At 48.3% G+C, this 16,308-nt stretch overlaps 1 protein-coding gene and 1 long non-coding RNA gene across 3 annotated transcripts in view; one reads left to right on the top strand and one right to left on the bottom strand.

Annotated features, from left to right (window-relative positions):
• Window positions 1-2,434: 2,434 nt before the first annotated feature.
• LOC144457473 (uncharacterized) lies at window positions 2,435-10,726 on the bottom strand. Its single transcript, XR_013486802.1, has 2 exons — window positions 10,452-10,726; window positions 2,435-2,780 (listed from the first exon to the last, which is right to left on the bottom strand). It is a non-coding gene; the product is annotated as an uncharacterized LOC144457473 (long non-coding RNA).
• Window positions 9,353-16,308, top strand: part of RASA4B (RAS p21 protein activator 4B) — a 48,642-nt gene continuing 41,686 nt past the window's right edge. Inside the window, exon 1 of one of the 2 annotated variants that reach the window (XM_021005723.2) lies at window positions 9,353-9,626. In XM_021005723.2, coding sequence (XP_020861382.1) covers window positions 9,562-9,626 — 65 coding nt within the window. In that variant the 5' untranslated portion in view covers window positions 9,353-9,561. The remainder of the gene's footprint in view (window positions 9,627-16,308) is intronic. The other variant, XM_021005722.2, reaches the window with a different exon arrangement.

Raw genomic sequence — 16,308 nt, 5'->3', positions numbered from 1 at the left:
CCCAGGCCTAGGACGCTTTTCTTGCGACCCCTGGTTCTCTTTACCACTCAGCTCAATAGCTCCCTTCCATCCTGGCTCCGCAGCAGCAGCAGCTCATGTATGGTAAGGTTACCTTGCGTGTGCTGTGTATGTGACTCTATGTGTTGCCATCTCTCCCAGTTAGAATGTAAGTTCTTTGAAGGTAGAGTCTATGTTGCTTTGTCCTTTGTATCAGGGCTTTGGACTAAGTCTTCTGGGGGTGGAAGTGGGGCTAGAGACTAGCTAGGGATCCCAGGAGTTGTCATCTTCCAAGCCTGGGAAGGGACTGGGCAGTGGTGAGAAGGAGGGCCAGATTTCAGCTCAGCACCCTCCCCTCAGGATCTCAATGCTCATTCTCCCAGAGATCCAGAAGGAAGAAGAAAATGCCAAGATCTCTAGCCAGGGTGGGTCAGAGGCTGGCTTTGGTGATGCTCACTGCTTCCCTGAGAACCATAAGAGGATATCCCAAATAACCAGCTGGGTCCTCTGACCCCCAAAGGGCTCTGGTTAGTGTCAGCCTGGATTATGTCCTGCCAAGAGAGCTAGGCGCCAGCGGGAGACCTAAGTTTACAAGCATGTAAACTTACAAGCTAGTGGGGCTACACTTGGCCCCAGACCTCAAACATTCATCTTAGACAGAGGTACCTCTCTGACTTACTGGCCCTCCCACTGCCCTACCTCCAGGAGGCTAGGGCCTTCCTCTCAATCCAGTCCTGCTCTCCCTAGCCACCTGCTTCCTATGTAGAGCTCATTCCAAAGGAAGCCCACCTCTGCCTCAGCAATGGGTTACCTCAACTGAGTCTAACACTGCTGTCCCTAGAGCTCAAGGGCTGGTACAGAAATGATCACAAAGCAGCTTCTAGAGCTGATTTCCAATTACCTCTGCAGAACAGATCTCGAAGCATTTTTAGAACTCATCTCAAGACGTTTTCTCGAAGTTCTACCTTCCTCCAGGAGGACGCCTCACCCCACACTGATCTCCCCCCTTCTTGGACCCATCATCTTCAGGGTTTCTCTCACAAAGCTTAGAACTGATTGATTTCTCCAATCATTTCATGTTTCCCTGCCCTGACTAGGAGTTCCCAAGGTTCTGACTATGCTTAAATTTTCTAGCTAGAGTTCCACACTTCACCTGTATTTGTAGCTTTCTATCTAGACTTCCAGCTTTCTTCTCTTTCTAGAGTAATTCCCTCTTCCTGTGCCACATCCCAGCTCCAACTCTATGCTGGAGAAACTCAGGAAGGGGTCATTCATCTGTGGAAGCCTGAAAGAGAAGCTGAGGTTGAAAACAATAGGCCTAACAGTAGAAGTTTTTACCATTTTCAGGTGTTGGGTAACCCTTTGGCAGTAAGTCTGGGGAAGCCTAGGGACCCCTTCTCAGGAGAATGTTTTGAAATATTGAAGGCAATGCTAAGTTTCACCTAGAGGTTAGTGAAAATAAAGATGTGATTTTCTTTCCCATCCAAGTTCATGCACTCCCTGAAATCTATCCCTAGGTTAAGGAACTCTGCCCTAGAGTGACACTGAAGGAATCAGAGAGGTGGGAAAGAAAGAGGCAGAATGGTTGTGAATGCCTCCCTCCTTCCCCCCTTCCCCCGACTCCCAGAGCTGCTGCTCAGCTTCTTGGCAGGAGAATGGACAATTGGAGAAAGAGTCCCGGTTTCTCTCTTTCTCTCTCTCTCACACTCACACACACACACACACACACACACACACACACACACACACACACACACTCTCTCTCTCTCTCTCTCTCTCTCTCTCTCACTCACACACACACACACACACACACACACACACACACACACACACTCCTTGGGAACCTACAGAGAAGCCCACTGAGCTCTCCCATTGCCTCTCCCTTTACTCCCCATTCGCCTTGCTCTGGCCCATGCCTGGTTTCTCTGAAGTCAATCATATACTTATTGGCCTGACTTATTGCTGCTGTTCAGTCATTTCTTTGGCATGGTTTGCCATTGCCTTCTCCAGATCATTTTACAGATGAGGAAACTGAGGCAAACAGAGTTAAGTGACTTGCTTAGGATCACACAGCTAGGAAGTGTCTGAGGTCAGATTTGAACTCAGGAAAACTCATCTTCTTGACTCCAGGCCAAGTGCACTATACACTGTACCACCTAGCTGCCTTGGGGATCTGAGAAGAGGCCCATAGGCTTCCCCAGACTGCCAAAGGTGTTCAGTCCACCAAGAAAGGTTGAGAGCCCCTCATGTCTGGGAGTTGTGACAGGTCTAATGGAGATGGAGTTTGTGGCTTCTTTGATTTTTCCTTTTTTAATTTATTTTCATTAATTTTTTTTTTAGTTTTAGTTTTCAACATTCACTTCCATAAGATTTTGAGTTCCAAATTTTCTCCCCCTTCTTCCCTTCCCTCCTCCCCAAGACAGTGTACAATCTGATAAAGGCTTCACATATACATTCTTATTAAACATATTTTCACATTAGTCATGTTGTAAAGAAGAATGAGAACACATGGGAGGAACTATGAGAAAGAAGAAACCAAACCAAACCAAACAAAAAGAGAGAGAGAGCGAAGCTTCCAACTGCATTCAGACTCCGTAGTCGCTCCTCGGGACGTGGACAGCATTTTCCCTCATGGATCTTTTGGAATTGGCTTAGATCATTGTATCACCGAGAAGAGCTAAGACGGTCACACTTAGTCATGGTGCAATGTGGCTGCTGCTGTGTATGATGTTCTGGTTCACCATCAGTCCATACGAGTCTTTCCAGGTTTTTCTGAAGTCCACCTGCTCATCATTTAAAAAAAATTTTTAATTAATTTATTTTGAATTATCAATAATCACTTCCATAAGCTTTTGAGTTTTAAATTTTTCTCCCCCTCTCTTCCCACCTCCCTCCCCAAGATGGCATGTAATGTGATATAGGCTAAACATATACATTCCTATTAGACATATTTTCACATTAGTGATGTTGTAGGTAAGGATTAGAACCAATAGGAGGAACTACCAGAAAGAGGAAATAAAACACATCAGAAGAAAAAAATAGCCAATAGTAACTACCACCCATCAAAATTGACTCAATTCTCAACATTCAGCAGAGTCCATCTCTTCCACGAAGTACCATGCCAGGGCCCTAGAACCAGATGCATCTTCTCCCTCCTTGGGTTCCTGTCTTCATCTGAGGGAGGGTCATTGGCATCTCTCATGGCTAGTCTCTTCTTTTTTAGACCACCACTGTGCTCACCTCATTTTCAGGACCCATTCAGGACCCCCAGGGAAGCCCAGAGCCCAACTCATTCTTCTCCATACTTGTGCTCCATCCCTGCAAAAGATCTGACAAGAAGGGCCCTCTGGGAGCACTCAGTGACTGGGTGTTCAATGAATGACTGAAAGCTGCAGGATTGTGAAGCAAGAATTGCTTCAGTCCTCCAGTCTGAGGGATCTGGGTTCAAATCCCATTCTGTTCTTTACTGCTTATATGACCTGGGGCGAGTCTCTGAGCTGCATACACACTAGTGCTACAATTTCCTCAACTGTAAAAAGAAAATTTTAAAAAATAAGATAAAGGCATTGAGTAGAGAGAACTAGAAGGGACCTTGGAGGCCATCTTATCCATCCCTTCCCATTTCACAGAAGAGGAAACTGAGGCCCAGGGAGGGAAAGGGACTTAGGCTCATGTCCAATCCAGTCCAGGCCCCTCTTTCTGCCAATGAAGAAAATGAACCCCAAGGAAATTAAGTGATGTGCCCAATGTCCCAAAGGTACTATAATACTAGCTTATATTTATATAGGAGGCCGCCAAGTGGCTCAGTGGGGAGAACACTGGGCATGAAGTCAGGAAGCCCTGGGTTCAAATCTGGCCTCAAACATTTCCTAGCTGTGTGACCCTGGGCAAGTCACTTACCCTCCGTTTGCCTGAATATGCTGGAGAAGGAAATGGCAAACCACTCCAGTGTCTTTGCCAAGAAAACCTCATGGACAGCATGGTCCACAGGGTCATGAAGAGTGGGACATGACTGAACAACACCATTTATGTGGCACTTATGATGGACCAGGCACTGACTGTGCTAAGAGCTTACAATTATGATTCCATTTGATCCTCACAGCAACCCTGGAAGGCGGGTGCTATTATTATCCCCATTTACAGATGAGGAAACTGAGGCAAACAGACAGTAAGTGACTTGCCCACGGTCATACAGCTAGTTAGTGTGTGAGGCCAGATTCAGACTCAAGTTTTCATGACTCCAGGCCCAGCCCTCTAACCACTGCCCCATCTAGATGCCCCATACAAGATAGTTTGAGGGAAGGAAGCTCTAGAACCTTGGGGGAATCAGGAAGGCATATAAATAGGGCTTGAGCTAACTGTGCTCATAGGCTCACAGAAGATTTTCGGCTCTAAAATGACCTTTGAGGTCATTTCATCCAATATCCTCATTTCACAGATGAGGAAATTAAGGCCAAGTGAAGCAATCTACCCAAGATCACACAATGAAAGGCAGAGTCAGAATTCAAACTCGGATCCTCTGGCTCTGAATGTTAGAGATTCTCAGAGGTGGAAGTGAGGAAGAAGGGAGATAGGGAGATGGGAGATGGGGTATGATTAAGGAAGGACAGCAGGGAGCCCTGTTTGGCTAAGCCAGAGGCTGCACCCAGGGGAGGAATGGAGAATAAGGCTGGAATCGTAAGTGGGAGCTAGGGTGTGAAGGGTTCTAGAAACCAAACAGGGGGGTCTGGACTTGACCCCAGAACCACTGATCACCATGAGCAGGAGAACAGCTTGACCAGAACTGTTTTAGGAAAATCTCTTTGGCAAATGTTTAGAGGAAGGATTGGAGACAGGAGAGAAGGAGGCAGGGAGGCCAGGTGGAAGGCTATTGCAGTCATCCAGGGCAGACGTGACGATGGCCTGAACCAGGGCAGTGACTGTGTGGGTAGACAGAAGTGGACAGACTTAAGAAATGTCATGGAGGTAGAATCTATGAGACTTGGAAATTAATTGATAAGTGGAATGATGGAGAGCCTCAGCCCTTAAAGGGCTTACATTATAGTGGCTCAGATATATAGACATGTATTGCTAACAGAATCCTTTGTAGATGTAAATAAACACAAGGTATAAATAAGCTAATACAATTTCAATTAGGAGAAAATATCAATAATGATGGAGTTATGAGAGGATCAGAAAAAGCCTCAAGAACACCTAAGCTGTGCTTTAAAGGAAACTGGGGGTTTCTAAGAGGCAGAGTTGAGGAAGAAGTACATTGTGAACAGGGGGACTACCAGTGCAGTCATAGAGGTTGAAGAGGAAAGGTTTTACACAGGAAACAACCAGCAAGCTATTTGGACTTGCACAGAGAGTGTGAGATGGGGAATGATGTGAAATAAGACTAGAAAGGTAAGCAGCAGCCAGATTACAGAGGGTTTTCGATGCCAAGCTGGGAGATTTGTATTTCATTCTAGAGGCAACAGGGAGCCACTGAAGATTTCAGAGCGAGGGAGGGAGCAACACTTCTGTCAAATTTGAGTTTGAGGAATATTGCCCCCCTGGCTCACTTCTACCTCCGCTCCACTAGCATCTCCCTCTTCTCATCTCCAAAATGGGCTCTTAGGAGCGGACCTCAGGTCTGCTCAAAGATGAGGCCAGTAGAGTCCTCTGTCCATGAACGTTTATTCAGGTGAGGGGAACAAGATAAGCGTGTTTCTGAACTCTTAAATAAAGTTGCACTGGCTCTGAGTGTGCGATCTCTATCACCCCAGTTCCAGCCTTTCTTTCCTTCTTTCTTGCCTTCTTACTTTGGTTACCTTTCCCTTCATTGAGTTGGACAGCTTGGTTGGGCCAGGGGACAGCAGGTAGGGTGGGAGAGGAGAGAAGATCCTGGGTCATCCATTCCCCAGAACTATTTCAATCACCCAGCAACGGTGAGGGATCACTGATGACAGGCCATATGTTTCCTGGTATCCTCGAGATAGTAAGAGAAATTGAGGACAGCCCCTCGTGGTGGAGGGAGGATGTGGGCAAGAGTCCCTTAGGAAAGACAGACATGGACGGGCTATAATCAGCATTATTGGAAGCAATATCTCCACCCATGAGAGTGCAGATCCATTTGGATATTTGAGTGACAATAATGGAATGAGAAGCAGCTTGACCAAATAGACAGAGGGGCCAGCTTGGGCCGCATTAAGACCCAGATTCACCTGCTGCCTCTGACTGCCCCTTGCCTACCACTAATAATAATAATATGTACCTATTTGATAAATTAAATAATAATAGCTAGCCTTTATATTTTATTTTAAAGTTTTAAAAGTACTTTTCACATGTTACCTTGTTTGAGCCTATCAATTATAGGGTTGATTTAGCAGAATAATAAGAGAAGAGTGACAGGACCAGACCTGGGATTTCATTGATAGAGGGAAATTCCAGGTTGGGAAGCTCTCTCTAATGACACAGGAAAGTATGTGGGAAAGTCTTAGAGAGCTGTCTAAACTCTCTAAGAGACTTGGTCAGGATCCCACAGCTAGTGTGTGTCTTAGATGGCACTCAAATCCAGGACTTTCTGGCTCTGGAGTCAGCTCTCTACCCACTTCAACGGGTCACCTCTTCAGAACGCTTGATCACTATCTTCTCCTGGCTACTCACTTCTCTCTAGGTTTGGGGGACACTGTTCTCCTTCCGCCCATCTGACTGCTTCTTCTCAGTCTCCTGCCTTCTAACTATGGGTATCCCCCAGGGCTCTGCCCTGGACCTACTCTTCTTTCCCCTTTATACCATTTTGCTTAGGAATCTCATCAGCTCCCATTGGGTCCAATGATCTCCATGGAGATGATTCCCAGATCTACATATCCAGTCTGAGTTCTAGTCTCAAATCACCACCTGCCTTTTGGCATCTCAAATTAGATGGCCCCTAGGTGTGTCAACCCCAACATGTGCTAAACAGAGTTCATTCTCTTTCCCCCAAACCCTCTTCTCTTCCCAACTTTCTCATGATTCTCGAGGGCACCACCACCCTTCCAGTCACAAGTTTGATGTAACACTTCACTAATTCTCTACTCACATTCGCTCATCACATCAAATCTGTTGTTAAATCTCATCATTCCTTCCTTCTTTTATAGCACTCCAAAATTCCCTGCTCTGCGCTCACAAGCCACCCCCTAGAAGCAGATTTCTGTTAGATCTCCCTGTCTCTAATCCATCCTCCACTCAGGGGCTAAAGCCAGTCTGACCACATCCTCCCCCGCTCCCCAGCTCAACCATTTCCAGTGGCTTCCTATTACGCTCAAACAGAAAATGCCCTGTTTGGCATTTAAAGTCCTTTACCATCTGGCTCCTTCCTAACTTTCCAATCCTCTTACCCTTGGCTCCTTTCTATGAACTCTGTGCTCTAGCCCCGCTGGCCTCTTGCATTTCTTCCTGGCTATTCTCTGGCTGTCTCTCATGCCTGGAATGCTCTCTCTCTTCACTTCTGCCTCCTGACTTTCCTTTAAGACTCAGCTCAAATCCCACCTCTTTCTCCTCCCCAAGTGGATTCCCTTAGAGATTCCTTTCCATTTGTTGAACTGTTCATTCATGTCCAACTCTTCATGATGCCATTTGGGTTTTTTTTGGCAAAGATACTGGTTTGCCACTTCCTTCTCCAGCTCATCTTACAGATGAGGAAACTGAGGCAAACAGGGTTAAATGACTTGCCCAGGGCCACATAAGCTAGTAAGTGTTCGAGGCTGGATTTGAACTCAGGAAGATGAGTATTCCTGACTGTAGGCCTGACACTCTATCCACTATGGCGCCCCCTAGCTGCCCCTCCTTCATTTACATCTTATGTTTAGCTGTCTTCCTGTTGTCGCCATTAGAACTTGAGCTCCTTGAGGGCAAGGGCTACGTTTTTGCCATTCTTTATAGCCCCAGTACTGAGTTCAGTACCCAGCACATAGTATTAATATTACCAATAATAGCAATAAGGATTGATCGGTGCTTTATCATCCCACTTTCACAGATGAGGTGACTTGTCCAAGATCACAGTTAGCAATTATCTGAGACAGGATTAGAACTCAGTCCAGCCGTTTATCCACTTTGCCTCTTTGACAATTTCATCTCCCAGTACTCTGTCTAGGTCACCCTCTAAGACTAAAAGGTACAGAGGAGGTAGATATCTGCACTGGTAGAGAGGAAATGTTATTTAGAAATCATGATAATTGATGACAATAACATTATTACCCTCCACAGCAGGAACAGATACAGGAGAATTGTCTCATCAGGACACTGACCTGTGCGAGAGGCACTCTGGAAGAATTGCAGCAATAGTTCAGCTTGCTCTAACTTCCTTCCATGCCCAGTCCTTGCTGGAGCAGAGGTACCCATATTTTTAACTGTAAAGAGGAGCCTTTGCCTGATGATTCTAAGAATCTTAGCACCACGGAATCTCAGAGATGAAAGAGTCTTTGGACATCATGGATTCCAATGACCCTGCCCAGGGGCCAGCAGGCCTGAGGGGTCGTCATCCAGCAGCAGTTTGAATATTACAAAGTATTAAGGAGGGATCAAACTTCCTTGATAACTTCACTGTGGGTATGCATGGCTTCAGGAACCCGCACTGTCTGCCGCACCTTCAGCCCCTAGCATATATTCAGTCTCATACACACATAGGTATGTAGGCAGACCCAAACATATACACAAATCTATATATCTCATCAGACCTTTATATACCTGAACACATAGGAGACACACTGATATACATATGTGCCTGCACACATATAAGACCCCGCCATGCATTTGCAATGAATCACATTAGTTTGTTCATTCATCCATCCTTTCAACAATCATTTATTGGGTGCCTACTGTGTGCAAAGCTCTGGGAAGAAAAAGGGGGGGGGGAAGGTGCTGTAAGACGATCACAGCATGGTGCCTGCCTTCATGTGTGGACACTTACATGGAAACACGCAGATGCACTGACATTCATACATACATGTATACACCACCATACACATATCCTCAGGCACACACTTCTCCGTATGTGTGGCAACGAGCGTGTGAGGGTGTGTCCGGCCCCAGTGAGGCCCCAGGCCGCTGGGGGTGCACCTAGGCGGTCCACCTGCGCAGGCGGCGCCTCGGGCCGTCCTGCGGGGCCCACTTCTCCAGCACCAGCTGGGACTCCAGCCTGCCTGGTCCGGGCTAGGGAGGGGGAAAACGGGAGTGGGAGCGGGGGTGGGGGGGAGGGGCCTGCGGCCAATGGGGGCCAGGCCTAGGGCTCCAGACACGCCCCTCCGCGCTCTCTGCTGCCGGGTTGGCTGGACCAGTGGCGAAGGGCGCAGCACGTGGGGGGGCGGTGATGAGGGGGGGAGTGGGGGCTCCCAGTACCCGCCCTGTCCCGCCCCACTCCTCCCCACCCCACGCTCTCCACGCCTTCCTTTCTCGGCGTCGGCCCCTGCGCAGGACCCAGGTGTCCGGACCGCCCAGCCTTACGTGCCTGCACACCCGCAGGGGTCCCGGGCCGATTGGAACGCCAGGCCAGCCGGGCCAGACTGAGATTGGAGCTTCCCTCCCCCACCGCTCCCTGGGGCCGGTCCGGGCAGAGCCGGGATGGCCAAGCGGAGCTCGCTCTCCATCCGGATCGTAGAAGGCAAAAACCTGCCGGCCAAGGACATGTGAGTGGGGGCCTCCGCGGGGCGACCACAACTTTCATTGCTCGGGGTGTTGGGGGGTATTCGGATCCACGCCCAAGTCATCCCGCCCCAGTTCCCCCTAGACCACATTTTTGGGGCACTGGCTCGCCACTGTGATGTGGGGTCAGCAGGGGTTCGAGGACTGGCCAGGTGAATTCTCCCCTCTACTTGCCCTCTGCTCCCCACTTCTCAGGGCTTTTGAAACCTAGACCCAGAAATCAAAAAGGCCGAGCAGGAAAGAATCCGCTTTGCGTAGGTGGGAAGGGAATTCTCCATTCCTGACGGGATCTCCCCAAGCAGAAGCTGCATGAGCACCTGTGAGGGTGTTAGAGGGAATCCCAGCCCAGGCATAGGTTGGGCTGGCCGCCCCCCGAGGTCCCTTTCAACTTGGAGAGACTGTGACCTTTCACAATCTATAGTGCCATCGTCTCATTGTACAGCGCTCCGGGTTCCTCAGAAGGAGGGCAGTGCCTAGAGTATGGCCTGTGTGGCCAATGAGGTGTGGGCAGAAGGGGAGAAATAATAGCCAAGCTAGATAGACCTGGACCAGAGGGCTTGGTCCACGGACAATCTGCAGGGATTCCTTCCGAGCTTTTTGGAAGGCAGTGGGAAAATGCAGGAAGTGGATTGTTAGATTGTAAGATGGAACTGTCAGTGCTGGGCATCGGAGTCCTAGCACTCAGGAAAGGTCTCAGTCCTAGGATTGGGAGACTTTCTTGTTGCTCGGGAATGCTGGACAGCCCCTGAGATTAGAGGCTTTTCTAGAAACTTCCCAGGTCGTGACTCTTGCTGGCAAAAGTACCTTACCTCCATAGCCAGGAACCCCGGGCACCACCTGCCAGTGGGGGTGGAACAGAAGTTGGGCAGTTGTTCTGAGCTCCCGCTAATCTGGTTTCTGATTTGAGAGGAAGTACTGGGTTTTCATGACCCTAGGAGAGAAGAGAGATGCCTTTGGGGAGGGCTGTGTGTGTGTATGTGTGTGTGTGGGGGGAGGATATCGTTGATCTGTGGGGCTGAGGTGAAGCCAGCTGCCTGAGGACCTAGGAGGAGGCATTCAGTGAGAGGGGGAGGGGAAGTAGTTGCCAGTCCCTTCTGGTGGCCCCTTCTGCTGAGAGAACCCATAATGTGTTTCCCCCTAAATAGAAATAGAATGAAGCCAGGATCTCAGGAGGGAAAGCTGTCAGGAAGGTGTTAGCACACCTGGAGTCCACTCTGCCGCAGCCCCCACTGGCCAGACCAGTGGATGGCATCAGCTGGCATCCCAGGCAGGGAAATCAAATGGGGTTGGGAAGAGGAGGGGAGAAGGGATCATATCACCAGGGTGGGCTGGCTCTGTGGGTCTCATACATACTGCTACATTGTTTGGGTCTCAGTTGTGAGACTGGTCCTGGGTCCTGGGCTAATGAAGAGGGGGCCTGATTATAGAGCAGCTCAATCTCTATTTGAACTCCAATTTAGAAAAATCAGGATCCGAAATACAGGGCTTTCTTGAGAACCCTTTCTTAACCTGGATCCCTAGTTAGAGTAGCTATAAGAATAGAATATAATAGGTGAAAACAAAGAAAAGAGACAGATAGACATACATAGAGAGACAGGGAGAGAGAAGAGAAGAGAAGAGAAGAGAAGAGAAGAGAAGAGAAGAGAAGAGAAGAGAAGAGAAGAGAAGAGAAGAGAAGAGAAGAGAAGAGAAGAGAAGAGAAACAGAGGAAAGAAACATTTCCCAAGGCCCTTTTCTTTATGAGCATCTTTTCATTCTCTTACCTAAAAGGCACATGGGATAGGATTGAATAGAAATACTTCCCCCAGCCTTTCCTGTGTTTTTACAGATTTCTGCCCTTCATTCCCTCCATGGTCCAGTCAGACTGTTCTTAATGTTTCTTATCCATGACACTTCATTTCTACCTCCATGCCTTTATCCTGGCTGTGCCTCATGCCTGCAATGCATTCTCTCATTACTTCCATTAGTTAGAATTCTGAGTTTCCTTCAAGGTTCAGCTCAAATGCCACCTTCTACAGGAGGCCTTCCCTGATTGCTCCTCCCCACCAAGTTCTAATGCCCTTCTCCTCCCACCTGAATCACTTGGTATCTTTCTTTGTAGAATGTAAGCTGCTTTAAGAGAGGGATTATTTTATTTCTGCCTTTGTTTCCCTAGGATTTCACATGATACCAGGCATACAGTAGTCACTTAACAAATGCTTATTGATTTTATTGATAGGAATCTCAAGACAAGTCTAGTTCTGTCTCTGTCACTAACCTAGGGCATAAACTTGACCTCTTCCAGGCCTCAGTTTCCTCATCTGTAGTGTACCTGACTTACCTACTCCACAGGGCTGTTTTGAGGGTCAAAAAGGACAATGGATATGTTTGAGAAAATATAAAGCACAAGACAAATTGGATGTTAGGAAGATTTGTGTATGTGTTATTTAAACAGGCAAATATTTAAGCATCTACTATGTGTAGGGCAAATTCTGCTAGATGTGGAGGATGTAAGAATAAAAGAAGACTCGAGGCTTGCCTTCAAGGAGCTTATAGTCTGTTAAGGAAACTGAGGCCCAGGGGTGACAAGTGATCTCCCCAAAATCCTACCGTGGTTAAAGCTCATGGGGGATCCCAGGATTTTCAGCTGCACTCTGACCTCTCAACACTTCCCTCTGGTCCTCATTTTTAGATTTCCCCTCCCCAGATCCCAGCAAAGGAGAAGGAGGGCAAGAGCAGTAGTCATGTTCCATGCCCACAGACCCCAGTTCTCTTGCCCTGTCCCTGCCATCCAACATGTCTCTCCATCTCTTTCTTCCCCAGCACATTTCAGTGGCTAGTTCAAGGCCCCCGGGCCCCTGTGGAAGAACAACCTCAGTCTGTGGTTACCATGGTGATGGAGGGGGGAAGAGGAGAGGGGATGGCCTGGTCTCAAGCTTGGATTTTCTAGGCTGGACAGCAGAAAAAGCAAGCCAGGGTGGATTGGAGTTCCTCAGATAAACTGTGGTCCTGGGGAGGCAGGGAACAAGAGGTGAACAGGAAGGCAGGGGAAGGGGGGCCTCCCTGGGTCTCTCATGCTTCTGGGCCAGCTGCAGAGGGAGGCCATTTCATGTGGATTAGTCATCCACAGCCTGAGTGAATGTGAATAGGTAGGTTCCGTGAAGGCAGAGAGAGAGGCTCAAAGCTGCTTTCAGGCTCATGGGGGGATCTCTCTCTCTCTCCCTTCTCTTTTTTCTCTTCCCTCTCCCTCCTCTTTCTTCTTTCTCTTCTGTTTTCTTCTCTCCTCTGTCTTCTTTCTCTTCTCTCTCTCTTCTCTCTTTTCTACACACACACATACACACACACACACACCCTTGCTAGGGAGCTGGGTTTGGCCCCCTTCTACAGCTTAAAACCCTGCCTAGGTCACAGGGCCACCCACCATGTGGGTCACAGGTCGTATCCGGGTTGGGTGAGGACATCCTGCTAGGATGGCGTCTGCCACCTCCCTCTCCTCTTCATCACACCCTTCTTCTCCATCCCTGCCTAATTTTCCTACCCACTTCTTCCCTTGCCCACCTCCAGCTGTGTCTTTGGGAGCCGGGTTTTGGAGGTCAACCCTGTTCTAGGAAGAACTTAAGGCTCTGAGTTTCCAAAGTCTTGGCCCGCTAGCCAGAGATTATGGGCTTTAGAACTGGACCCTTGAGGGCATCTGGGCCACCCCCCCCAACCTCAATCCTTCTTAGAAGTGAGGAAACAAGCCCAGAGAGGGTAGATGACTTGTTGTATCAAAGACACACCAATCAGTAACAAGCCTTCATGAAGTGCCTAGTACGTGCTAGGTACTGAGGAGTAAAGACAAATATAAACAGCCCCTGCCCTTAAGGAGCTTTCTTTCTACTGAGGGCAAGAGCTGTACCCATAGACTTCTAGATCTAAAGTTGCAAGGGCTATCAGAATCCACCTGGTCTACTCCCCTCATATTAAAGATAATGGCAAGGTGAAATGAGCTGCCAGAGGTCACACAGATACTCCCCATCAGAGACCCTCTGGCCTCACTCTACCACAATGCCACTGCTATATAGACTGATACAAAATCAGTAAGGTCATTAGTGGGTTGATACTGAACCAGTGGGGTCATCCCTGAGCTCAGACTCAGACTCTGGCACTCTGCCTCTGAAAAGAACATTTTGCATTGCACTAGGCTGCTCTCTCTGTCTCCTGACCTCCCATCCCAGAATCCCCCTGGCCCTTCCCGCCACATTTTTCCACATTCTCACCCTCCATATTCCTACCTTCTCGGCTCACCATCTTGTTTTTCCTTCAGCTTTCTTAGACTGTCCTTCAGATGGGTTTAAAATATTTGAGATCTCTCCTTTGTCTCTGAAATAAATGCCTTCCTCCCCCCATAGACCAGAGGTTAGTCCATTCCAGGAGTGGACATAGGTAGGGAGCCATCTCTGCCCTTAGCTCCTCCCCACTTGTGACTAAGGGTGGCATAGAGGTGCAGGGGTTGAGGGAGAGGGGGACTTTATAATATCCTCATCATTTATTATACACTAGCCCAAGAACAGGGAAAAACTACCCTCACTATTCAATCAATCAATCAACTAGCATTTATTAAGTACCTACTATGTGTCAGGCACTGTGCTAAACACTGAGGCTACAAAAAGAGACAAAAAGTATTGAGATGGCGGCTGAGTTTGATAAGTAGACTCTTAGGTGGAGGGTAGAGTTTGGGCATCCAAGCAGTTTTCTCCAGTCACGTCTCGGTGTTGGCCATGAAACACCAAGCCACTAAGAGACACGGGCGGCTATTATGTGTGGGAGTGCCCTGTGGCAGGCAGAAGATAACAGGGTCCAGCCTTCCAGGATCTTGTGTGTGCAGGCATACAGGGCTCGCACACGAACAGAACAAGATGGGATTTTGCCAAATCAGTCCGAGTCGAGCCCAGTGGTCTTGGTTGGGTCTTGCAGAGCCAAAAATCAGCTCACCACTTTCATTCCGTTGGCAATGAAACCAAAAGCGAGAGAAAGGGAGGTCCCTGGTCCGGTCACTCAGTCAGTTGCAGGCAGAGCTTGGACTGGAGCCAAATCGCCTGACTTCCAGTCCAGGGTTGTTTCCAGTGCACTGCAAGAAGCAGCTGGATCCAGGGGGCCTCCCCCACCCCGGTGTTCACATGAGAGGGTGCGGGGGCACAGACCAGCCAAACTGCAGCTGGCTGAGGCAGAGGTGGGCGGTGGGGCAGGGCTCAGCCACTCTGGGAGTAATCCTCGAGATTTCTATAGAGCATCGATAATAATACAGCAAGAGCAACAGTTAGCATTTTGTGGCACTTAATAGTTTACAAAATACTTTATAAAGATCTCATTTTATCCTCACAGCAACCTTGTGAAGTAGGCGTTACTATTATCCCTACTTAACAGATGGGGAAACTGAGACAAAGGGCAGTTAAATGACTCGCCCAAGGTCACGTAGCTAGGTAAAGTTTACAAAGAGTTTTAGAGACAGTATCTCATTTGAGACTCACTGCAACCCTCTGGGGAGAGTAGTAGAGCTAGTACTAACCCTATTCCAACAGAATGTAAGCTTCTTGAGGCCAGGGGATGTTTCATTTTTGTTTTGCCTTATATTTAGGATCATAGACTTAATGTAGGAAGGGACCTAAGAAGTCAGCAAGTCTAATTTTACACATCAAGGAAATGAAGTGACTTGCCCAAAATCACTCAGCTAGTAAAGCAGACCTCTGAAAAGAGTGAGGGGAGTTAATTAGATAGCCTCGAGGGTCCTCTCAGTTGAAGATCAATTACCCTATGATTCTAAGTCACTTCAATTCAATAAACATTTATTAAGCACCTACTATGTGCTAAGTATTAAAGCTACAAAAAGAGGCAAAAGACAGTCCTTGCCCTCAGGGAGCTTACAGTCCTCTTCATCAGTAAAATGAGGGGATTGGTCGAGACCGGCCTGGGATCCCTCCCAGCTGTGGCAGTGCATGAACACTGGCTGATCAGCTGTTGGATGGCTTGATTTTTGACAGAGGATGGACTCTTACTCTAGGGTTATGGGGCATGGTCTGTCCCGACCTGGCACTATTCCCACCTTCTCTTTCCTTGCCTTCCCCCTGTTCATGGATCACATCCTCCAGGTATCTGGTATTTCCCATTTCTCACCCTAACTCTCTGTACCTGTAACTCCTTTTAATCTTCCTTCTAAATCCACTCTCTGCAAGATGGTCTTCCCACTGTCCATTCAGCGGTGCAGGGACCTGCCAAGGCACCAGCTGCTAAGTGTGTTTGCTTTAGATGTCACTGCCAAAGACAGCTCCTCGGCTAACAGGACCCAGAGCTGCTGGGGGCAGGGATGATGGTGAGAATATCACAAATAGAGAGCTGTAGAAACCCTCAAGTCCAACATTCTGATTTTACAAGTGGAGAAACAGGGATGTGAGATGACTTAACCTTAGTTCACACAGGGAAGAAGTGCCAGAGGTTGGATCAGAACCCAGGGTCTCTGATGCCAAAGCTAGGACTCTTTCCACTATACCACATGCTTAGCATGGCATTCAAGGCCCTCTGTAGTCAGGCCCCTGGACCACCCTTCCAGCCTCCCCTCCAGGCCTTCTGCTGCCTCCTTTCTGCTGGTCCTGCCTGGTGACTCCTCTCACCCTTATATCTGCTGACAGAGTGTGAATCTCAGTGCCAGCT

The sequence above is a fragment of the Phascolarctos cinereus genome, unplaced genomic scaffold (assembly GCF_003287225.1).
Source record: "Phascolarctos cinereus isolate Bilbo 61053 unplaced genomic scaffold, phaCin_HiC Scaffold_5;HRSCAF=322, whole genome shotgun sequence".
NCBI lineage: Eukaryota > Metazoa > Chordata > Mammalia > Diprotodontia > Phascolarctidae > Phascolarctos > Phascolarctos cinereus.
Note: the sequence above shows the minus strand (reverse complement) of the source record. Positions and strands in the feature narration are given on the sequence as shown.